Here is a 25,013-nt window from a genome sequence, read left to right as displayed (position 1 = left end):
GGGAAATTCCTTCCTGACCCCAAATATGGCGATCAGCTAAACCTTGAGCACGTGGGAAGACTCACCAGTCAGACACCCAGGAAAGAATTCTCTGTAGTAACTCAGATCCCACCCCATCTAATATCCCATCACAGGCCATTGGGCATATTTACTGCTAACAGTCAAAGATCAACTGATTGCCAAAATTAGGCTATCCCATCATACCATCCCCTCCATAAACTTATCATAAACTTACCTTTCTCTCATCATGCTACTAGTTCCTGAATCACACAAAATATACTGGGCCAAATCCTCATTTACACTAAGGTTCTTTTCTACTGCTCCGGCAAAGCACTTTATGCTGCTAGAGCAATGGAACAGAGACTTAGTGGAAATGAGGATCAGGCCGCAGTATATTTGGTGGGATTCAGGAATTATTCTTGTGATGAGAGAGCAGATTATTAAATGCCTTTTACCGGTATCTGTTCTATAATTGAATGAAACTCCAAGAGATGGGAGCTGCTCCTAAATCTTTCACATGCCAACAAGTGCGGTTTTTTTGGAGCACATACAAGTTCTGAGGATTTTTTTTCCACGAGAACTTCGAGTCTAGGGACCTATGAACAAAGAGCTAGGATAATTGCTGAAACAATATTTGCTATCTGATATACTAGCATAATTGTGCTAATTTTACAGTTTTTTGAGATAAATATGTTGCACTTGCTACAAGTGATGTCATGCACAATTAACTATAGCCAACATTTCTACAGCAGTCATTCATGTTAAATACCCCATAGATGATGAATACCCTAGATCTTCACAGGAGTTAAATGCTCAGATAATCTTACGGGATATTTTAATTGAAAGTGTGTGATCGCTGCAGGTTGAATTTGCTACAGAACTGTAACATGAATGTTTCAACATCAACCAGATTTTTTTGCATTACTGAGTTAGTAGCAGGAGTTTAGAAGGGGAGTGGGAAGGGGGCGAGGCACACTTGCCATTCTTTAAAACCTTTACACTAAACTATAATCAAAACTTCTTGATTTAAACAAAAACCCTATCGTTAACCTAGGTAACTGTAGAAGAAAATGCAGGCTGAAGCCCAGCAGCAGAGTGGGGGCTATCCTGTTTATTGCACTCAGTGTAGCATGTATGATTACCTGCCCTGTGGGCGGGTGGTGTATGTGTGCATTTGGTGCAAGGAGCTCCTGGCCCTCAGAGACCTTGTACGGGCTTTGGAGGCCAGGGTGGCAGAACTGGCGGAGCTAAGGGAAGCAGAGAGGTATGTTGATGAGGCTTTCTGGGACACTGTAGATTTGTCCTACCTCCGGTCAGACAGCCCCTGCGCTGTTAAGGAGGATAAAAGGCCCAGAGCAGGAGATCAGTCAACGGGAACAGAGGGAAACCTTCCCATAGTTGGTACCCTCCTTCTAGATGATGTTGGGGTATCCTCTCGCACTGAGGTTACCTCTCCGGGGGAGGGAACTCCAGTCATTAGAAAAAGGCAGGTGTTAGTAATGGGAGATTCGATCATTAGAAACATAGATAGCTGGGTCTGTGATGACCAGGAGAACCACATGGCGACTTGCCTGCCTGGTGCGAAGGTTGCGGCTCTCTCAAGGCATCTAGATAGACTTAAGTGTAGTACTGGGGAGGAGCCGGTGGTCGTGGTATATGTAGGTACCAGTGACATAGGGAAGGGTAGGAGAGACATCCTGGAGGCCAAATTTAGGCTGCTAGGAAAGAGACTGAAATCCAGGACCTCTATGGTGGCATTCTCAGAAATGCTTCCAGTTCCACGCGCAGGGCCAAGTAGGCAGGCAGAGCTTCAGAGTCTCCATGCATGGATGAGATGATGGTGTAGAGAGGAGGGGTTTAGATTTATTAGGAACTGGGGAAACTTTTGGGATGGGGGAGCCTATACAGGAAGGATGGGCTAAACCAAAGTGGATCCAAACTGTTGGCACTTAACGTTAAAAAGGTTGCAGAGGAGTTTTTAAACTAAGAGATTGGGGAAAGCCAATTGCTGCAGAGGCGCACGTGGATCAGACAGAGACATCTCCTCTAAGAGACGAGAGATTCTCTAGGTTTTAGTCAGGAGGAGAGGATGGAAGAGGAGAAAGTATGGGCCAGATCAGACAAGAAACATTCACATAAAGAATCTGACACATCAGAAAAGGGCAGACAAATAAACAGTGACAAGTTTTTAAAGTGCTTGTACACAAATGCTAAAAGTCTAAATAATAAGATGGGTGAACTAGAGTGCCTCGTGTTAAAGGAGGATATTGATATAATAGGCATTACAGAAACCTGGTGTAGTGAGGACAATCAATGGGACACAATCATTCTGGGGTGCAAAATATATCAGAAGGACAGAACAGGTCGTGCCAGGGGAGCGGCACTATATGTGAAAGAAAATGTAGAATCAAATGAAATAAAAATCTTAAATGAACACACATGTTCCGTAGAATCTCTATGGATAGTAATTCCATGCTCTAATAAGAATATAACAGTAGGGATCTATTATCGACCACCTGGCCAGGACAGTGATAGTGACAATGAAATGCTAAGGGAGATTAGAGAGGCTATCAAAATAAAAAACTCAATAATGGGGGGGGGGTTTCAATTATCCCCATATTGACTGGGTACATGTCACCTCAGGACGAAATGCAGAGACAAAATTTCTCGATACATTAAATTACTGCTTCTTGGAGCAGCTGGTACAGGAACCCACAAGGGGAGAGGCAACTCTCGATCTAGTCCTGAGTGGAGCGCAGGATCTAGTCCAAGAAGTAACTATAACAGTACCACTTGGAAATAGTGACCATAATATAATAACATTTAACATTCCTGTGGTGGGAAGAACACCTCAACAGCCCAACACTGTGGCATTTAATTTCAGAAGGGGGAACTGTGCAAAAATGAGGAGGTTAGTTAAACAGAAATTAAAAGGTACAGTGACTAGAGTGAAATCCCTGCAAGCTGCATGGACACTATTCAAAGACACCATAATAGAGGCTCAACTTAAAAGTATACCCCAAATTAAAAAACACAGAAAAAGAACTAAAAAAGAGCCACCGTGGCTTAACAACCATGCAGGAGAGATAAAAAGGCATCTTTTAAAAAGTGGAAGTCAAATCCTAGTGAGGTAAATAGAAAGGAGCATAAACACTGCCAAATTAAATGTAAAAATGTAATAGGAAAAGCCAAAAAGGAGTTTGAAGAACAGCTAGCCAAAAGCTCAAAAGGTAATAACAAAATGTTTTTTAAGTACATCAGAAGCAGGAAGCCTGCTAAACAACCAGTGGGGCCCCTGGATGATCGAGATACAAAAGGAGCACTTAAAGACGATAAAGTAATCGCGGAGAAACTAAATGAATTCTTTGCTTCAGTCTTTACGGCTCAGGATGTTAGGGAGATTCCCAAACCTGAGCCATCTTTTGCAGGTGACAAATCTGAGGAATTGTCACAGATTGAAGTGTCACTAGAGGAGGTCTGGGAATTAATTGAGAAACTTAACAGTAACAAGTCACCGGGACCAGATGGCATTCACCCAAGAGTAGAACTCAAATGTGAAATTGCGGAACTATTAACTATAGTTTGTAACTTGTCCTTTAAATCAGCTACTGTACCCAATGACTGAAGATAGTTAATGTAACGCCAATATTTAAGAAGGGTTCTAGAGGTGATCCTGGCAATTACAGACTGGTAAGTCTAACGTCAGTACTGGGCAAATTAGTTGAAACAATAGTAAAGAACAAAATTGCCAGACACATAGAAGAACATAAATTGTTGTGCAAAAGTTAACATGGTTTCTGTAAAGGGAGATCATGTCTTACTAATCTATTAGAGTTCTTTGAGGGGGTCAACAAACATATGGACAAGGGGGATCCAGTGGACATAGCGTACTTAGATTTCCAGAAAGCGTTTGACAAGGTCTCTCACCAACGGTTCTTATGTAAATTAAGTTGTCATGGGATAAGAGGGAAGATCCTTTCATGGACTGAGAACTGGTTAAAAGACAGGGAACAAAGGGTAGGAATAAATGGTAAATTTTCAGAATGGAGAAGGGTAACTAGTGGCGTTCCCCAAGGGTCAGTCCTAGGACCAATCCTATTCAACCTATTCATAAATGATCTGGAGAAAGGGATAAACAGTGAGGTGGCAAAGTTTGCAGACAATACTAAACTGCTCAAGATAGTTAGGACCAAAGCAAACTGTGAAGAACTTCAAAAAGATCTCACAAAACTAAGTGATTGGGCAACAAAATGGCAAATGAAATGTAATGTGGATAAATGTAAAGTAATGCACACTGGAAAAAATAACCCCAACTATATACAATATAATGAGGGCTAATTTAGCTACAACTAATCGGGAGAAAAATCTTGGAGTCATCGTGGATAGTTCTCTAAAGACGTCCACTCAGTGTGCAGCGGCAGTCAAAAAAGCAAACGGGATGTTAGGAATCATTAAAAAAGGGATAGAGAATAAGACGGAGAATATCTTATTGCCCTTATATAAATCCATGGTACGCCCACATCTTGAATACTGCATACAGATGTGGTCCCCTCATCTTAAAAAAAGATATACTGGCATTAGAAAAGGTTCAAAAAAGGGCAACTAAAATGACTGGGGTTGGAATGGGTCCCATACGAGGAGAGATTAAAGAGGCTAGGACTTTTCAGCTTGGAAAAGAGGAGACTAAAAGGGGATATAATAGAGGTATATAAAATCATGAGTGGTGTGGAGAAAGTGAATAAGGAAAAGTTATTTACTTGTTCCCATAATATAAGAACTAGGGGCCACCAAATGAAATTAATGGGTAGCAGGTTTAAAACAAATAAAAGGAAGTTCTTCTTTACTCAGTGCACAGTCAACCTGTGGAACTCCTTGCCTGAGGAGGTTGTGAAGGCTAGGACTATAACAGGGTTTAAAAGAGAACTGGATAAATTCATGGAGGTTAAGTCCATTAATGGCTACTAGCCAGGATGGGTAAGGAATGGTGTCCCTAGCCTCTGTTTGTCAGAGGGTGGAGATGGATGGCAGGAGAGAGATCACTTGATCATTACCTGTTAGATTCACTCCTTGTGGGGCACCTGGCATTGGCCACTGTCGGTAGACAGGATACTGGGCTGGATGGACCTTTGGTCTGACCCAGTATGGCCATTCTTATGTTCTTCTGAGTAAGAGGTGAGGAAATGTGATGTGTGCAAAAATCAAACAAACATGAGAAAATACTCTCTTGTTATGTATGTGTATGTATGACATAAGCATGCATGTTGCTAAAATAAACCTTCAATGCTGCCTGTAGCCATTATTCTTATTGCACAGATGCATCTCACACTAGGCAATATAAATAGTCCTAACACAAGATGCTAATGGACAATTTAGTGTGATTCGCCTCTAGTGCCAGTGTAATGGTATAGATGCTGCATCATAGTTACTTTTATCTTGTCTGGTATAATTGTCTCCACTGTACTGGCACTTTCCTTTTACAGCCTCTAAATTGCTACAAATATTGCCAGAAATAATGTAGGTCATAGATTACTGCAATATGTAAGGGCAGAATATTAAACCACAGTTTTACTTTGCAGAGTCCCTTAATATGGCATTATAGAGTTCCATGTTTATTGTTCTTAATTATTTCTTAATCAGATGTACTCAGTTTACAAATAAAATGAGAAATTAACATCAGGACAAGCAAGGGGAGATGTTAGACAAGCTGAGATGTAAGGGTGGATGGATGGAATTGAGATAGGAATATACCTCTGAAGAGGCTTACTTTGGTGACCATTAATGGTGCCAGGTTCGTGGTCCTTGCTAGCGTGGCATTTAATGACTCATAACAAATTATAAAACAGTGCTAGTTTTGGAAAGTTTCTCTAGCATAGCATCCTCAGTAGTGTTTTGGGATGTAATGGAGGCCTTGTAGTTAAAGTCTCTGTCATTATATACAGCACAACTCCAAGATCTTCACTTTTATTTTCATTAAGATTGGAGCTGGCCAGAGGACCAGAATTCCATTCCACAACAACTTCTGAGGTTTTCAAATTTTGTTTTCCACATTGGAATGAAAACAACCTTTTGAATGTTTCCATGACACAATTGTATTGTCACATCAATTTTCAGATCCAGAAGGTTGGGGTTTTCTGTTTGTGTCTCTCAGGAAGTGGCAGGATTTCTGGACCGCAGAAACTTTCCAGTCAAAAACTTAGTCAGAATTAATACATCTCCATAAAATGTTTCAGCTTCAACAAAACAGCATATGTTGACAAAAAAGCATTTTGTTGAAAGTACTCAGTGCAGCTGTGTTAAGATACAATCTGTGGCTTCTCTTCTTGGCTGTGTTCTAGATTTTCTGTGTGTCTTTGGGCAAGTCACTTAAACTTTCTGTGTCTCGGTTTCCTTATTTTAAAATGGGGATGATAGTATTTACTTCACGGGGATGAGATTAAATCACTTAATATTTTATGTGTTTGGAGGCCCTTGGATAGAAGATGCTCTATAAGAGATTGTAGTACTATTATTAGCTATCGTAGACCTTCCAGAGGAAGAAACAAATATAGGCCCAAAAGTCCTTTACCACTGGTTATTCCCCTAACATATGGCATAAGGATTATCTTTTAAGCAATAAACCTTAGGCATGTAGTAGATGCTAACTTGTGGCATTTTTCATACTGTCTAGGAGATACATATGTTCTGTGCTGATCAATCAGTTGCCTTTGTTTCAAGTAATTTCACACTAAAAGAAAACCTAATTAGCAATTGCTCTTTGTTATTTTCTTACAATTATCTGCTTCCCAAGATTGCACTCCCATGGCGCCCTCTCCTGTAAACTAAAACCCGTATCATTTGATTATTACAATTGGAGATATAGTTTGGGGTATTGGGCAGAATATTAAATGTTCAATGCGGAACTAAGGCCCACAACCTTAATCTGACAAATCATACCATTTGTTTTAAGTCTTTGAATTTGTAAACCGTAGAAGCTAGGAAACAATATTTGCAATAAATAGACATACATAGCCTTAAACATTAGAGTAATTAGAATGACTGGGAAATATGGATTACAGTTAGGGTGATAATTTGTGACTTGCTCTATTCTGTATTGTCTAGGTATTTTTATTCATTCCTTCGTTCATAGAATGCCCAGAACTGTTGGTTTATCAAGAACAATTTCCTGGCAGAACCTACTTTTCCATTATAGCGCGCGCGTGTGTGTGTGTGTAGCAAATTTATGCATTTATAGTTTGGGGATTTCGTTCTTATTCAAGTATAAACTACAGTAGTTTCCTTTGGGTGAGCAGTGAGTATCTCATTACCACTATACTGCTATAACCCAGGGGTTATGAGTGTTATTTAAAACACTGGAGCGGTTCATTTGCAGATTCATAAACATTACATTGAGAGCCAGGGGCTTTAATAAACCTGTTTTCCAAGTCTGTTCCATAGAAAATCGCACGTGTACCTCAATATTATATGAAAACCTGAAGGGAGAAAACAATACATTGTCGGTGAAAACATGAAGGATTCTTACAAACAGTTGGCAATGTTGATACAACAGTTTGACAAAAAGGTAAATGAAGTATGTTGTATCAGAGATTATGGAAAAATAAGCTGGTATCATGTGACAAGTAAACATAATGCTTGTTTGATTTCAAGTCCATTCTTACTCTATGTTTACTGAAGTGTTTGGGTGTTTTAATTATAATATTTATATAGGCCCAAAAGTCTGGTAGATAGTTTACCAACTGAGAAGAGGATGAGGTTTCTGCCCCTAGACTCTTGCAGTCTAAATAGAAAATAAGATGGGGAAGAGCGTGGAACAAAAGCTGGTGTCTGACTGACTAATTAAAGTGCATGTCTTGTTGCTTGCATGATCTTTGTCTTCTGCTTCTGGGAGGCGGGGGATTAGGATATGTAGGTTTCCTAGAAGAATTGTGCTTTTCAAGAGAGTATTAAGGTGGTTTGAAGTATTTAGTTAATGTAGTTAACATTTCATAAAGCAGATTAAATTTCTTGGATGAAAAGCACTGTAGAGATGCGTGAAATGTATGGTGTATTTGCAGGGTATCCTCTTTGGTAAGAAAACAAAATAAAGTCTTCTGCATGCTCTCTTTGTTTGACACATAGTGGGAATTTTGTACTACTGCTTGGGCTTTTGCTGTGTAGTAAATTGTTACAATTTCCTACACACTGCAGCATGGAACTGCACAAGAATACAGGACCCTTTCAGTCCAGAGATTTTGGGTACTAATATTCAGTGTCGGCTATATCCTCACATAGCAAAACCCATGGGAGGGCAATAAAGAGGAGAACAATTTTGTCAGTTTTGCAGAGTTTCTCCCTGATTGTTCTTGTCAGGGGGATAATGTTTCCGTCCCACTAAATGAGCCCTAAAACTCAGGATCCCTGGTTACTAGGGCATACTGCATGGAGGTACCACGGCTCCGTCCCCCTGACAGCTTGACCTCAATGGAGATGTGCTACCAGGATTTACCCTTGGCCATGGCTGCCTTCAAGAGCGATTCCTGCCATGGAGGAGATTCTGCAGGAACACGTTAGCTAACACCTTTCAAATCCTGCTTTAGACAAAGCCTGAGAAGTCCATTAGCTGTCATGAAAACAGTGTCTTCTGGTGTGGTATGATCATAATGACATCTTCAAGTACAATCAACTTATATCCTGGCTTTAGAAGTAATAGGAATTTATGTAATAGTCATGATGACATTGTGGTGTAAATAAGGTAACTACACAGCTAGGCCTGGTTACGATTTTCCCTTTGCCTCCAGGAGACTCTTGCCCGTGTGAGTACAGTGCCTAGCGCAGTGGGGCCCTGGTCCGTGACTATAGTTCCTAGGCACTGTATTCATACAGATAAGTCGCTTTATTACGGTTAGAAAATTGTGTTAAAATTCCCAACTGAGATATAGAAATACACACATTTGGCAAATGAGTTGAACATGTAGGTGCAGATAACAATAATACCTGGCTCCTACGTCGCCCTCTTCAGCTGTAGATCTCACAGCGCTTTGCAAAAGAGGCAACTCCCATTATCCCCCTTCAGCTAGTGCAGAAGCTGAGTCCCAGAGGTGAAGTGACTTGCCCGAGGTCATTCAACAGGCCAATGGAGGGGGCAGGAAAAGAATCCGGTTCTCCTGGGTCCCAGTTCAGTGCTTAATGACCTAATGCCAGGAGACTAACTCCTCCTGTATGGATTTGAAGGGTAACAAAGTAAATTTAAAAAAAAGTTTTAATTAGAACATTAAATATTAAACTTCTGATTTTTCTGATTTAGTGAGAGATCCTTGGCAAATGCTTGTTATTTATTGTCTCCAGAATTGACCCTAGAAGTCTGCAGTCTGCTAGCAAACCAATAAAGCAGCTTGAGTAATATTTTCAAAGGCAACTGGAATTTGTCAACAGTGCTACTAAATATGAAATTCCATATTTGAAAGAAATAACAGTTTCATTGAGTAAAATAGAACTCATGCAATATTGCATCTAGGTTGGCTACGAGGAGACTTCACTTTAAAATCAACTACGTGAAGGTGGAGGGTCCCATTAGAAAAACAGTCATTTCAATCCTGATAAATTAGTCATATTTGCTTGTTTATTTTAAAGAGCACCATATACAGAACCGTATTCATGGCACATGAATTAGCTCCTATATTATGAGCATTCAGTGTGGTAAATGTGAAGCGTTTATACCCACGTGACTCATCAACAACCAATCAGATCATTTGTTTCATTCCAGCTGTGCTCTTTACATTTACATGTTAGTCAGAGAGAAGAAGATTGCAAATACTCCTCTTTTCTCTATTCACAGTTAATTTTCTTTTTCAAAGCCTGAATATTTTAACTCCTCCAGGTTTATCAATAGCAAAGGCAAAGATGGTTTGAACCGAATTCAGCTCTCAATTGCACCTGCGTAAGGGTCTGATCCAACAACCACTGAAGTCAATGGGAAGTCTTCCATTAACTTCAGTGGTCTAAGTCCAGAGTCATTCCAGCACAACAGAGAGCAGAATATGGCCTTTAGTGTTTAACCATTTTTTATTTGGGGAAATAACCTTGTCTTTTTGCACAATTATAAGCAGTGACAAGGGAGGCGGAGTGGTAATTCCATAGTCAAAGGGAGAGGATCCCAAGTCTGAAGGTAATGAAAGAGGCACTGCACTCAAATGTCGTTTGATGATCCAAGTCTAATCTGAGTATTAGGACTCACCGTAATGTAAATGTCATAGAAATATAAACATTAGCCTATTTGTCTATTGCTAAATTCTTGCTTCTAGCAAGACCATAAACATGGGGAAAATAGCATTTCTAATCTAATTTCACATTTCTGAACCTGGGAGGAACCAAGGTAGAAAAATTGTGATGGGGGAAGAGTTAACCAAATTCTTTTGAAATGCGTAATTCATTCTTTTATAATAATAATAATTAATAATAAAAAATAATCATTTGTATTATCATACTGCTTAGGAGCCCCAGTTATAGACCAAGACCCCATTAAGCTAGGCGCTGTACAAACACAGAACAGAAGACAGTCCCTGCCCTAAAGAGGACTCTCTTTAGTTTTGTTACTCTCAAAACAACAGGTGGATACAGACAGACTGACAGGGGACACAAAGAGGCAATATTGATCAGCAATATTGTTGTCAAGTTAAATTCAGGTATGGTTTGAGTTTGGGGCAAAAGTTCAGCAGATTCTTATTTTACTCACTTCCAGTTCACTCATCCCTAAGAGTAAGGGGCCTTTAAATGAACACCAAAGTAGACTGGACTAAAATAGTGAGTCTGGTAAGGCTATTTGATTAACCAAGAGTACAGGGACCTTTGTGCCAAACTGTCCATCCAGACAAGGGGGTTGTGGCAGTGTAAGACGTGTGATATTTGTAATGACAGTTCAGTTTAGCTTAAAATTTTTTTACATAGTAGAACCATACATTAAGGTGTCCTGACACTGATTGTCATAAATGGGGAGACAGCTCAAAGGGGAGGCCACATCTCTTGAAGATCTAGCTCTTGAAGAAAGCAGCATGAATATAAAATTTTGCCCCTTGCCTCTTTGACTCCAATTAGCTGGGACTGTTTTTTGATGAATTTGGCCCTGCCCATCTCTGGCCTGTACTGTATCATTTAAAAGGGTGCACCTAATGGTTAACAGTTTCCATTCTTGGCACTGGTTTCCAAGTTCCATTGATAATGCATAATCAGGTACTTGAGCATAAAATTGCTTTCCTGTTCCGTAGTTGCTAACAAAATAAATTCAGCCTGATGCTCTATCAGGCATCTTAGTCGAAAGTTGGCTCACCCACAGGCCTACAATTAACTATCTTTAAAGATGTCATACAATCAGATCTCTTTGTTGTTGTATTGGCGCATCTCCTGATAAGCAAGAACATTGGAAATAAACATATGCACATATGAACTTATTGAGCCAAATGTCCTGTATGGTGCTTCAGCTTGTACATTTGTAAAATTGCACATGCACATACATACGGGCACCTACACTTTGGAGGAGCAAATATCTGCAGTAATACGATCACTGTTCTTAAAGTACACATGCAGGTATTTCCACTTTCCAAGTGCGGGGGGGGGGGGGTGGCATATATGTGTACCAGTCAGTTGTGAGTGTCTCAAATTCATTTGTGATTCAAAACCATAATGGTATGATTTCAGTAAATCAGTCTGTCTCTTAGACCTCAGTCTGTAGATTGCACGCAAGCAGTTCTTTGAGTATTTGGTATTCAGAATTCACATTGTGTTGATTAGTTTTGTTTTGACAAGGAAGCTGAACAGGGTATTTCTGTTCTCTGTTGGATGAGCATAACATTTGTATCTGGTTTATGGAAAAAATTACATCTATGAAATTCACAATCCCAATATTTACATATAATTTGCTTTTGCTGCAAATAATACTGATGGTAACTCATTCTACAATATTTGTAGAGGTCCTGATTCAAGAAAGTATCCCCCTTCATGAGAGTTCCAATTCAGTTCCAATTTAAGAAAAAATCCTACCCTTCCACCTACCCCTCCCCCAAAGTCAAGTTCTGTTGACTTCAATGGGACTATTCACTTGCATAGTTAAGCATGAGCATAAGTGTTTGTAGGATCAGGTCCTAAATGTGGATTTAAGTGTCCAGCTTTAGACACCAAGTCTGGAAAACGTGATCTAAAAGCAGCTGAGCATCCCTTTAAATATTAATACAGGAGTGATGTATATTATTTTTTCACCTGCTGTGATGTGGCATGAAGTTTTGGAATGCCATTCCTTCTGGCACTGGACTATAGGCACAGTGGAGATGATATTCTAAATTTCCTAGTGTTAGGTCAGTTACAGGTCACTCTTAAGAATCCCCTCCAAGCGTTTGCAGGTGTGTGCTATGAGCATGGCTTTAATGTTGGGAATGGGGATTGTAGGATAATAGCAGTGCTGGGGGGTTCGAAGAATTATCATTAAGGTGGATAAAAGTCCTTTGCTTTCTGGGATGCTCATTTACCTTTGAACCCCTATTGGTGATGTAGCTGAGAAGGCTGAGAGAATGCCTGGGGCCTCTATATTATAAAAAAGGCAATTAAAAATGACATTGATACACCTGGTGATATGATCAGCCATCCCTTGAGTCAGTGCACCTTCCTCACTGACTGGGCTTTATGGAAAAGGATATGAAGCATCTGTTTTCTGTAACAGATTGTTTTGTTTGCTCTGAGTGTCTGTTTACTATTATTAATATGCTGATTTCTCTATATTGTAGGGCTTATCAGATAGGAACTTCATGCACCTCTTGTTCTTTTCATAATGTTCTTATGTAGGTTGAGGTGTGCATGTTAGAATTGGAAGGTTACTTGATAAGGAAGATCCTGCTTAAAAAAAGTTCTTTAAGAGCCTGATTCTGCACTCTCTTACTCAGTCTAATAGTCCAATTAAATTCAGTTTGAATTGATTGGGATTACTGATTAATTTGAATTTTAATGGAACTACTCGCATGACCACAGGTTTTCAGGATTGTGCCTTCAATTGGGAAGCCACAGAGAAAGTCAGTGGATGCCCTAGATACTCTATAATGTATCAAGTGTGTGTATATTGACAGATATAGACGTGCACAAATGCTATGTCTGTATGTATATTAAAAATCAATTAATGTAGTAATTCTAACGTATAAGGGTGGGAATTTCAAAAGCATCTAATGGAATTAGATGCCCAGCTCCCACTGAAATCCTTTAGGCCCTTCTGAAAATCCCACCATTATACATTACATCTAGGTGTACGTATGAGGTGCTTTTTCAAAAGTACAAGAAGTGCTACTATATGTTTACATAAATAAAATACAGTCTCTTATGGGCACGTCTATGTGTTGTGTGTCTAAAAATACATTACAATATGGATGTCAGCATATTCTGCCCAGTGTGTGTCTAGTGTGCATATAATGCCATAAATATATGTGTGCATTTTGTACTAAACAAGATGTTTTATGTATATTCAAATTAAGCTACTAGTAAATAACTATGTGCATTTGTATACAAAAAGCAAAGTGTTTGTTTGGCAATTTTTTTTTAAAGTGTTCAGATCAGAGATGCAGTTCTTTGAGGGAATATATTGAGACCAATCTAAACATCAAGCCTTGTGAATTTAAAGTGTCCTTTATTTTATTTTCTAAGGGAAAGAACATATTTAAAGTATATTTCTGCACAATTTCCAAGTCATGCAGGTCATACTTAAATGTACCCCAGTTCTGCTTAAAATATAAAAACTGTGTCCCTGTTGTTCACTGCTGTGATATGATCTCCTGATTCAAGACAACTTACTGGATCGCTGACTCCTTAGTATGTTATTGTACAGTATGTTTTAATAATGTCCCACTCTGTTGAACAGAGCAGGGTTACAGAAAAGATATGTGGTTTTTAAAAAGGAATTTTAAAATTACCTAAATTCCTTCATACACAAAGATCACTGTTTATAGTTGAAAAATATGTGGCGTGTTTTGCCAATGACGCTAGCTTGTAGCTGGAAAGTCAAGATATAATTAACTTTTTTAAAAAGATCAAAATCTGATATTAGAAGTCTGTTCAAAACCTAGTGCACATCTAATCACTTTTCTTTGTCTTAATTATTTAACAAATGCTAATAAACTACATAGATCATGGCGCTCATAAATTCAATAAGCGTATAACTTTAACTGATTTTTTTTCTCTTTGAAGGCTCACAGACAGGGAATTCAATCATAAGCCTATTGCATTATAGCTTCCAATATAACATCAGGTTTTAATAAGCCTCCTGTTTTCTGCACACATGTGCTTAAGACTGCCTGGAAACCAAATCAGTAGAGAGAAGGGATTACTTTAGATTACTTGAAATATGCATTGTTTGAAATGGCCTCTGGTGACCAGCTTTCATGAATGGCTGGTTTTTCTTGTGGGGCACGTCATCTGCTTAATTATATCAGCCTCCTTTGTATGACAAGTGCACTTCTTGTTTGTGTTGAAATATGAAGTTTTAAAATAAAGTAAATTAGATGGTGAGAAAATAAATGTAGGAAATTGAGTTAATAGAAGTTTGTAACTTAACAAAAAGGCACTTTTCTTGTGATAGATATGCTAGAAATTTCCCTTAAACTATTGTTTCATGTAGTGTATAGTTAATATAAAAGATAAAGCTTGATTTGTTTTGAATTTTTTAAGGATTGATTCAACTCTAGTTTTATGGTACTGAAGTAAAAATTGCCTTTTCTTTTTTTTCTTTTTTTTTTTTGCCAAGCAAGTTGATTCTCATACAACTATGTATTTTGAGAATTTCATTGAAATTTGGCAAGCCCCAAGATTACTATGGTAGAGCTCCTGGAAATTTTCTCCTAATAAAGATGCTTTTTATCTTGTACACAATTCTAGAAGTAGATTAGAAAATGTGTGTGCTTTCAGATGAGTCCAGGCTTTTCCTTTTTCAAATCAGTTAGTGGCAATCTCCTGTCTGTAGTTGTTTGTGAAATTACTATGTTAAAATGTAGGTTATGAATCTCTGAGAGCCTGCAGTTACTTTAAATTATAATTAGTGGATCTATTAATCTAGCCTGATAAAACATCATAATAATGGACAGATTATATTTTGAAGGTGAGCAGATAACTTTGATTGACTGACAAAATATATCATTTATCAAATAGATAGAGGCTAGACCTAGATAGCAACTACATACTTTGTGTTTGCTATAAATCCTATGCTTTACAAGTAAGATTAGTGGATTAACCTTTAAGAGAAGGCAGTGGATCCTGCTGTTTCCTGATTTTGTTGTACTGTAAAAGTATTTTCCATGGCTTCAGGCTTGATATCCCACAGGAAATTGAAATGCTGCTTTACTCTGTTATGCCTGATAGCCTGTAAGGGATTGCTGTGTTTTTTGTTTGTTTTGTTTTAAGGAGCAGATATAAGTGTCGGACTTGAGAAAGGTCTTAGCACTACTTAACTCATAATAGTAATCTCTGTCAGCATTTTTAAACTGAAATACTTGAATATAACACTAGAATGCAGACTTCTTATTTTTATTACTGCTGTACAATCTTACAGCCTATCAAGGCAATATGTTCTGAAAAGAGTAAAGTCTTCTAAACTACCAGGTTGGTTTGATGCAAATTTAACAAATAGCCTCACATGACCTTTTGTTATATAATTTTATACTTGTATGATTAACAATTTCATGATCCAGGTAAAGTCTCTAACAATGTACCTGTTATAAATCAGATTGTGTTAAATACTAAAACAAAGGGGTCTCATCTCCCGTTGAGGTTTTTACATTAAAGATTAATAGAAGCTGTGCATGTGTGTTGAGGGATGAATTAGACCTCTTCTACCCCATCCTAGAGCTTCTCTGCATTATCTTAAATGAGTGCTGTGCATAACTAAGTACTACAGAATTAGTCAGTACAGATATTTCAGAATCACTGTTGGGTTTTTGCATTGTCTTTAAAACAAATGACTGAAAGTGTTAGGTGGGAAGCATGGAGTCTGGCCTCCACTGGAGACTGGTGGGCCAAGCCACCACCAAGTTGGTGCTCTTTTCCATCCATCCAGGTCTGTCAGATTTTGGTGTGAGACTTGCCATTCAGGGCCTGGCAGGTTAGAAGCCCCACCAGTCAATTTGAGTGGCCTCTGCAGGTAGTTATAAAATACCGTTAGCATCCCCATACCTGCTTCGTCGTCGTCTTCTTTCTTTTCTCTCAGGAAGGCTCTGGTATTATTGAAACTGGGAAAGCTGGGATTTTGGGGTCAGATTCGTTTCAAGGTTGTTAAACTTAGAGCCTGTTGAGTCAGCTGATCCACACTAACATCCAGAGAGTTATACTGATCACCATACTTGTGGTCAAGAAGGACTGTTTTCTCATAGTGAGTGGTGTTGGTTTGTTTTCATCTGGAACGTCCTATGAGGATAATTTCTCTGGGATTGTGTTTTGGCTTTTTCCTCCTCCCCATTCATTAAGGATGGTCTATCTTGTAGAGGAGGTGAAGCAGCCTGTAATATGTAATATGGTGAGGCCATCATGGTTGGTTATTATATTTTATTTAATATTGGAATGCTTAGTATCCTTACTACTACTAATAAAAATTTCTTTGCTTTTTCATAGTACCTTACATCATGGGGTATCAAAGCACCTTCAAAATGTTAGTTAAGGTTCACAACATGCATTTATAGTACCAATATTTAATTAACCCACTTTTGCAGACAGGGAAATTTAAAATACAGAGAGACTGATTTGTCCAGTGGGATTTTGTGGCAAGGATGGGAATAGAACCCTAAATCACAAAACCATCCAGTACATAAGGAGGGCAGAAGCCTTTTGCATTAGGATTCCTATTGAAACTAATTTACACGCTGCAGCCAACAGACAGTTATTAGATAGAGCAGATGTACCTGGAGAGCCAGGACTACAATCCTTGTTCTAATGCTCCAAAACAACAGGACATACCACCTGTGATACAGGAGATTCCCCCCTTAGTTGGTAGAAGTAGCTCCGTTACCATGTCTGTGGAAAAGCCACTGGAGGGTGACATGATCATACACACCAGCACTCACACAGCTTCTTAGCTCACTATCTCCAAGCCTGACTTTAGATTTAGGGACATATGAGTGATCCATACAAGTAAGCCAGGTTCCCTCTGCCAGAAAAAGGCAGGTTGGGGACTCATGATGTTTGGAGGCCTCTTCTCCAGGACTCTGGTTGTGGAGTTGCCCTTAGGCCTCTAATGTATACAATGAAGAAAGAAACTTAGGAATGTTTAGTGGGTAATTGATATTATACAAAGTGTATGAAAAGTGGCATTTAAACCTACAGAATTCTAGCAAGAGTTTTATTCATACTGTTTGCAAGGGGGTACTATCAAGAAATATGTTAGAAATCAAAAAGCCAAAACATTTCCAGGATAGTACTGGTATTGATAAAGGCCAAGACTTTTGAAACTGACTAGTGATATATGGTTCCTCAGTTTTTGGGTGCCCAACTTGAGACATTGTAAAGAAGTCCAGTTTTCAGAGGGGAAGTGCTCAGCTCTTTCTGAAAATCAGCCCTCCTCTATGGTATATTGAGTCAGGCACTAAAAAGTGGGGACACCAAAATCACTAGTCACTCCTGACAATTTTGGCCTAAATGTGAGAATTGCCTGTAAAGTCATTATCCTTTCCTCCCTTTTTCCCTTCCAGTGATGTTGTCCTACTGACAGCCCTGGAGAGGGAAGCCTTCTTTACCCATACCACAAACCGTGGCAGTGCAAGTCTCCTCCCACTGCTACACTGATTTAGTTTAAGCCTCCCCTGGAGGAATTATCTCAAGGGTTGAATGAGGGGCAGTTCATTCTGCATGTCCATCAGTCGTAGCCTGTCTTCTGAGAATACCAATATGGATGCCAGCAGAAGTGCTAAGTTTCATTTTTGTCGCACCAGTGTTAGAAAGGTGAACTCAAGCTAACACCTAATGTTCAAATGAAAAAAAAAAAAAAGAGTGACTGTGAACTAAAAATTACATCCAAATAAGGAAAGATGGTCTTTTTTAATTTTCTTTTGCTCTTGTTTTCCATTTTCCTAAGATTTCAGTTGTCATTATGTATGTTCTACTGATAAAAAATATTTAAACTTTCCATATAATATAGATCTAAATTACAATCAATGTTCTCATTTACCTGTCTGGAAAAAGGGAACTTGTAGTCGAGTTTTGACTTTTGGATATTGCACAATCCTTTAAGTTTACTTGCCATGTGTAAAGAAAAAAGGTCTCTCTTAAAAATCTGTCCTATTTTTGACTTTTTCAAGACAAACTGCTATGTCTCTAAGGACACTCGTAGGCTCCGAAAGAGTATCCAACACAAACATTGCATCCTTGTCTCCTCTATCAAGCTCTGCATTTTGTCTGCTTTCTTCTGTACTCATTGCCTTCTGGAGCTGGAAACCAGCCTGTGAGAGGATGGAAGGTTTTAAAAGGTCACTTTTGAATAAAGAATTGTCTGTACAAAAAAAAAAAAAAAAGCGGGGGGGAAGGATACCGTTATTCAGAGCTCTATGAGTGATCAACGATTGCATTTCTGTGCTTTTGCGCAAGAGTCACTTTTTTTTTAAGTTTTAGATCAATTCAGTCATTTGTCCTCCCTTATCAAGAGAAAAAGAAATTAAACAGTTGGAAAGTAACTTCATACTTTTATTTCTAGAAAAGAATTGTCTGACAAGGATGTTTGCTTAATAAAATAAAAAATTAAGGCTAAAGGATTTTTTTTTCCTCACTGACTAGTGTAGCCCAAACAAGCTGAAAAATAGCTGGTAATGTTGGTTTGGACTGTTCTAAATTTTATTAGCACTGAGGTGTAATTGTCAGGAACTCGAAGTTCATACTGCGGGGGATTTTTCAAACATGTTGGTGCCAATGTTTGCTCAGTGCAGTCAGGATGACTGCACTTTCTGGGTCAACATTGTCTGAAAAAGTTTGCTGTACAGTACAACTGATATAAGAAACGAAACATTGACTCTCACTTCACACATCTTTTCCAGCTTTGTGAGGTGAGTCAAAGTTTTGCTATTTAAAGATCAGACAGTTAGGGAAATCATATTTTTGCTTTTGCATCAAAAGCCTGTGGGTGTCTGTCAGAAGAATGCTTATTTCGTCAGTGATCCTGTTCTTTGTCAGCTTTTCTGTGAGTTGGAACAAATATGTGGAAACTGAAGTATTTTTAAAAGTCACTCCAGCCTAATTACAGACTTTCAGTCTACTTATCTGAATGTCCTGTAATCACTGAAATGGTATTTAACACTAAATGCCGATCCCTGCGTATTGGCTTTGCATTGCCCTAACGTCAATCATAGACCAGAATGTTTGTTGGTGAACAGACAATGGAAGACAGGATTACTCTGCAACAGACACTTGGATTTTTGTTTGAAAGACATTCACGCTCCTCTGGTGTCATTACAGCCTGCAGAGTGAGCAGTATGAAACTGTTTATAGGGTATCTTGTGAAGCTTTAAATAATAGGTTTCAGAGTAGCAGCCGTGTTAGTCTGTATTCGCAAAAAGAAAAGGAGTACTTGTGGCACCTTAGAGACTAACCAATTTATTTGAGCATAAGCTTTCGTGAGCTACAGCTCACTTCATCGGATGCATTCAGTGGAAAAAAAAATGCACTGAATGCATCCGATGAAGGGAGCTGTAGCTCACGAAAGCTTATGCTCAAATAAATTTGTTAGTCTCTAAGGTGCCACAAGTCCTCCTTTTCTTTTTTTAAAATAATAGATGTGTGTGAAAACAAGCACAGTATCCCTTTTCTAGCAGTCTGTGTCCAGTTCTCCCTCACAAGATGTATATTACCTTTTGTTGTATTTTTAGATGAGTGATGGACCCCTTTTTCTCTTGTTATGGAGTGCTCCCATTAAATTAGGTGTTTGTCTGCTACTAGCTAATGCTGCATGTTTAAATATGAAGTCTCAGGTGTGAGAGTGCTGACCTTCTGAGGAAGAGTGCTCCCTTATAATTAAGGCCGGGGCAGCCCAATTCCCATGCAGACTTTCCCGTGTGACTTGTTTTTTTAAAAAAAATTATGAGGCTTCTGCAGTTTATCTGTAGTCCCAAAATAAAAATTAATGAAAAAAAATGCTTTCAGCAAGTTAATGCCCTAAAGTGAGATGGCATTACTCCAAGCTTTTTTCCCATACTGTGTAATGTGATGTTTTCACAGGGCTTCAGTCAGTCATGCAAAAAATGTTGAAGTGTAAGTGGCTAACCTTTAGTCCCAAGACCAATCAATCATTTTCAGTTGCAGGTTTAGATCTGCTGCAGCAAAGCAAAACTTCGGTGCTTGCATCAAGTCTTACAATAGCAAGGCTGTTTGACTGACAAGCACCGGGAGGGGTGTTCTGAGAAGCATACTGAGCTGAATCTGAAAAGGGAGCATTGAGGAGAAGGGTTTGCCAGAGGTACTGTGCATTATAGATGATGCACTCAGTTCCATCGTTGATTGATGAGAGACAGTTACGTGCTTTCACAATGCTGGGTAAGATTGTCTGGATGTCACTTAAGATGAGATCTCTGTCAGTAGAAAGATGACTTTTCAGTGTGGTGATACAATGCAGATTACAAGTGACAGCCATGCTGTTCTGTCTGCTTCATGAGTGTTTAATATCTCATGCAGGTGAGTTAACCTAAAATAATTCTGTTGCTTTCCAGGTGCCATCCGGCTGAAATTAACACTTCTTAGTCTGAGAATTTCACAGGATGATTATAAATTTTGTACAAAGACATATGGCAATGACAAGATTATATATTTCACTTACCTCTAAACACAAAGGTGCCATCTAACCAACAATGAAGATATGCCATTATGTAAGCAATGGTGAACGTAGATTTCTTCTATTTTTCTCGTTTAGTAGATGAAAGAAAAACTCTGATGTGCAATTCCGGAGAGTTAGTTCAGAGCACAATAAGTTGTGAGGTCTTTGACTAACACGTCTTCTGCTTTTACCTTCTTTTAGAGCTCCTCCTACAGATGTTCTGAACATCTCTGCATCATATCAATTCATTACTACACCCAGGTACTGCATTTAAGGAACACTGTGCTGAAAACAAAAAAGGGGTGTGTGGTGTGAAGTGTGAGGTGTACATGGGAAATTGTATGAATACATAGACATAGACATGTATGAATACATAGACTAACTTGGAGCAAAAGTAAAATGAAAAGTAAAATGAAAAGTGAAGTTGCAAAATGTCTCAGTGTATTCTCAGAAGATGACTTAGTATAAAACTGCCATTAATCTACGTGAGTTGCTGTCACACTACTCTGTATTTGCTAGTTTTGACTTCTGAATATCACCTTTCTCCAAACGTTTTTGCCAGTTTATTCACTGTTTCGGCAGCATTTCAGTTTTAATCTTTTTCTCTCCACAGATCTTGAAAACTAAGGAACAGACAATTATTTTGCTTGTGATATTGAAACTACAATGAAGTATTATTGCTTTGCACTCCTTTTGACTGTGCTCAGTACTGACTTGCTAAGAAGTCTCTGTACTACTGTCAAATCCCCAAGATTCAGAGGACGTGTGCAGCAGGAGCGAAAAAATATCAGACCCAACATTATTCTCGTACTAACAGATGACCAAGATGTGGAGCTTGGTGAGACATAATTATGTTATTTGCTACTCGGTTTCTTTACACATGTATTTCAGTAACTTCTGCTATATACATGATAATTGACATTCAAACATGTGCCTGTTCTGCAATGTTATCAGACATGGTTCACCAATTTGGAAATTATATTGTTAAAAATTGTATTATACATTTTATTGCTCATTTGATTTAACTCAACTAATTCCAGTTTAGGGGATAAGTATCTAACAATCAGCCATGTTAATCTAGGAGGTTGGGAGGAATACAGTATGTAAAAATATATAGGGCCAAAAACAGTTTCAAAAAACAAGAAATTCAGTTAATAATACTTAAGTTAGTTCTGACAATCTGCTTTTATATAACTCTTTAAAAAGTTGATGCTATTGTTACCTATTGCATGGTACCAGATGGATAAAAAGCTATATTTTCTTTTTTGTCATGTACAGCATATGATCTGATATCTTACACACACATGCAAACTTGACCTAATTTCAGCTCACAAGCTTATATTATTTATATGTAATTTTTAAATATCTTTAAAGTCAAGCTATTTTCATACCATGTCAATTATAGGAAAGGAGGCCAGTTTAGTTGTCCTGTGTATATGCAGTTGTTGATCACAACTTGGACAACATGTAGGAAATGATTTTCTCATAATTTTCTGAGGGAAAAAAATGTTTAAAATATTTATCTGATCTTCAAGAAGTCCTTCTTGGCATATTTTCCCTTAAATGCTCTAGAAAGATATTAACCACTAAACTTACATAATTATGGGCATTTTTGTATTTGCTATGATTTGGTAATGACTGTACAACTTTTGGGGCTGTTAGTCCACAAATAATAAATTCATATTTCTTATCTTAGGGCTAATCCTGTCATTGGGCATAGTGAGTTTTCCCATTGAGCCCTTAGATCTGTCTGTCTAATCTATTTTATTTGTGTCTTCTCTAATCACTGGTTTATTTAACCGTGCAGCGTAATAAATGGCCATCCAGTGGTTATAAACAATCCTATATTATTAGTCTAAGAGATTCTAGAGCTATTATGTAGACTTGTTTCTTTTAGTTTCAGACATTTTGGAAATTTCTGTACAAGGGTCAAGCCCTGGCCTCCCTTCTACGGCTAAACAGGGGCCCATTTCCACTGGGCACTGGGCCAGGCTGTAGAGGCCATGTAGAAAAGAAAGTGCACACAGAACAGTGCTTTCTGGCAGCTGTCTTCACAAGACCATGGAGAGGGGATTGTAGGTATGCTGGGAGAGTAGCAAGGATGTAGTAAATCTCTCTGTTCACATACTGGAACTGCTGACTCAGAAACTTGCTTAGGGGTTCACAGAGGGCTGAAACCACTGCAACCTGCTTGTACATATGCCTTACCACTGGACTGAAGGAATGTTCTGTTCTCCACAATCCCTGCATAGTTTTCCCATGCACAGGAAATGTACATACCCTTTGCACATTGAACCAGGATTTGGCCCCAAGGCATGTCATATTTTTTTTTTTGCAGTTTCAACAGTAGATCATTCTGCTTATTTGAAAGGTATAAAGATACATTATTTTCTACATATGAGTCATCATTTTTCTGTTTATGACCCCACGTGGGCAAAGCTCAGTTCCTTTAAAATATTTAGAGTTGGTTATGCCATGGCATCAGGAGGTCTAAGACTTATGGAATGTAACAAACTCTTTTAGTATTCCAACATAAATGATTCTCTATTCTATTTTAAGCACAATATATCTGATAACTATGCAAATCACATACTTTGTAATAGAAGATGTTTGCCTTTCTTAGTGTAGAATCATTGAAGCAAAATACGTAAAATTCACCTCCCATGTGTCCTAGAGTTATACAGAACAGTGAAATAAAATCTAAAATAAAATTTTGCAGAAAGCTGGGAAGTACCACAGAGTGCATAATAGTGTATAATAATGTTTCCCCTTATAACCCAAGCAGCTAGCCAATATTCAAGGCCTTGTATATTACTTATTTCAATTAGGAGAAATTGATGGAGTCAGCTGTTTCTTTGATGCAACTCTGTGTATTTTACAAGGAATGTACATAAAGTCCTGTTACCCTGAACACAGTAGGAATCAAACAGCAGGATACAGTTTCTTTGCTCACAATTCCAAGCCTCTTTCCAGCCAGCACTCTACCCAAAGTTTCTCACTGTTTTTTTTTTCAGAGTCAGGCTACCCGCGTGCTTCTCTGGCTGTCTCTGGGACTTCTTCTTAGCTGCCTTCTCTGTCTGTCTCCATGGTGTTTCTGCCAATTCAATCTCTCAATTTCCCTCATATGGTCCCCTCCATTTGCATTCAGCCTGCAGTCAAACCCCTCCACCCACATAGCTCAGATTCCTGTGCAGCATTGCATGTGGCCTATGTTTTGGGGGGTCGCCTCTATTGTTCCAGCTATCTATTCCATAAACGTGCTTGATAGCTTTTTACATTTATCCTGAATGAAGAATGGCTGTTACGCGTGCGCGCACACACACACACACACACGCAGGTTCACTCAACCCCCAGTACAACAATACATTATACAATTTATAATGTCATGAAGGAGATGGGACTCATAAAATCTCATTGGGATTTCCAGTTGATGGAAAACATCTTTGTAGGTACCAGATTTGGGGTTGTGACCCACAAATTGGGAGCTGTTGCTATAGTGTGTGCAAATTGATACCTGTATAGTGGGAAGAGGGAAATAATATGGCTTTATTTCCACACACACACATACATAAAATAAACATAATGACCTGTTCTTGAAATCAAAATTAATCTGTTTTTATGAATGGGGAATAAAGATGTATTATTTTTCACATATGGGAAATAGCATCTTCTAAGCTGGGCTACTGAGAGCTTGAAAATACAGTAGAATCATAGACGGGCCAGCCAGTGTGGGGGGCCTCAACAGGCATCTTCCTGGTTTGTTGTTCATCACCTTCAGTAGAACTTCTGAAGTACTGAGAGAGGCACACACAGGAACAGAAACTCTGAACGTATCCAGAGTCTTGAAAAGTCCTCTCTCTTTGCTGCATTCTTGCATGGGAACCAAAGAAATGCTTTTTGTTTTGTGATCGTGAGATCTGGTTAGCAGATGCAGTTTCAGAGACCTCTATCTGTGGGGCAATTGGAAGAAAATCTCCAGTAGCAGTAATGCTTCCTCCCATAAGCTTTTGCTCTTGGATAAAGCTTTGACTACCAGACATGATCTCCATTAGAATATCCTGAGCAGTCAGGCTGAATTTTTTGATCTGACAAAATTTCCTAATTCATATGACCAGACTGGACATTCCCTGGGATCTGGTACCCTTCAGGTCCTCCCCAATTTAGACATGTACAACATCATTGTCCTGTTGTCTGACATAATCTGCATGTGTGCCCCGAGGACTGTCTCCAGATG

The 25,013-nt window shown here is 38.7% G+C and overlaps 1 protein-coding gene across 8 annotated transcripts in view; it reads left to right on the top strand.

Annotated features, from left to right (window-relative positions):
• SULF1 (sulfatase 1) overlaps window positions 1-25,013 on the top strand; it is a 178,097-nt gene that overhangs the window by 56,127 nt on the left and 96,957 nt on the right. For 4 of the 8 annotated variants that reach the window (XM_074944260.1, XM_074944254.1, XM_074944255.1 and 1 more), the window contains exons 4-5: window positions 20,981-21,040; window positions 21,393-21,617. In XM_074944260.1, coding sequence (XP_074800361.1) covers window positions 21,446-21,617 — 172 coding nt within the window. In that variant the 5' untranslated portion in view covers window positions 20,981-21,040; window positions 21,393-21,445. Of the gene's footprint in view, window positions 1-20,411; window positions 20,503-20,533; window positions 20,641-20,675; window positions 20,832-20,980; window positions 21,041-21,392; window positions 21,618-25,013 lie in introns of those variants that run through there. The other 4 variants (XM_074944256.1, XM_074944259.1, XM_074944258.1 and 1 more) reach the window with 4 other exon arrangements.

The sequence above is a fragment of the Natator depressus genome, chromosome 2 (genome assembly GCF_965152275.1).
Source record: "Natator depressus isolate rNatDep1 chromosome 2, rNatDep2.hap1, whole genome shotgun sequence".
Taxonomy (NCBI): Eukaryota; Metazoa; Chordata; order Testudines; family Cheloniidae; genus Natator; species Natator depressus.
Note: the sequence above shows the minus strand (reverse complement) of the source record. Positions and strands in the feature narration are given on the sequence as shown.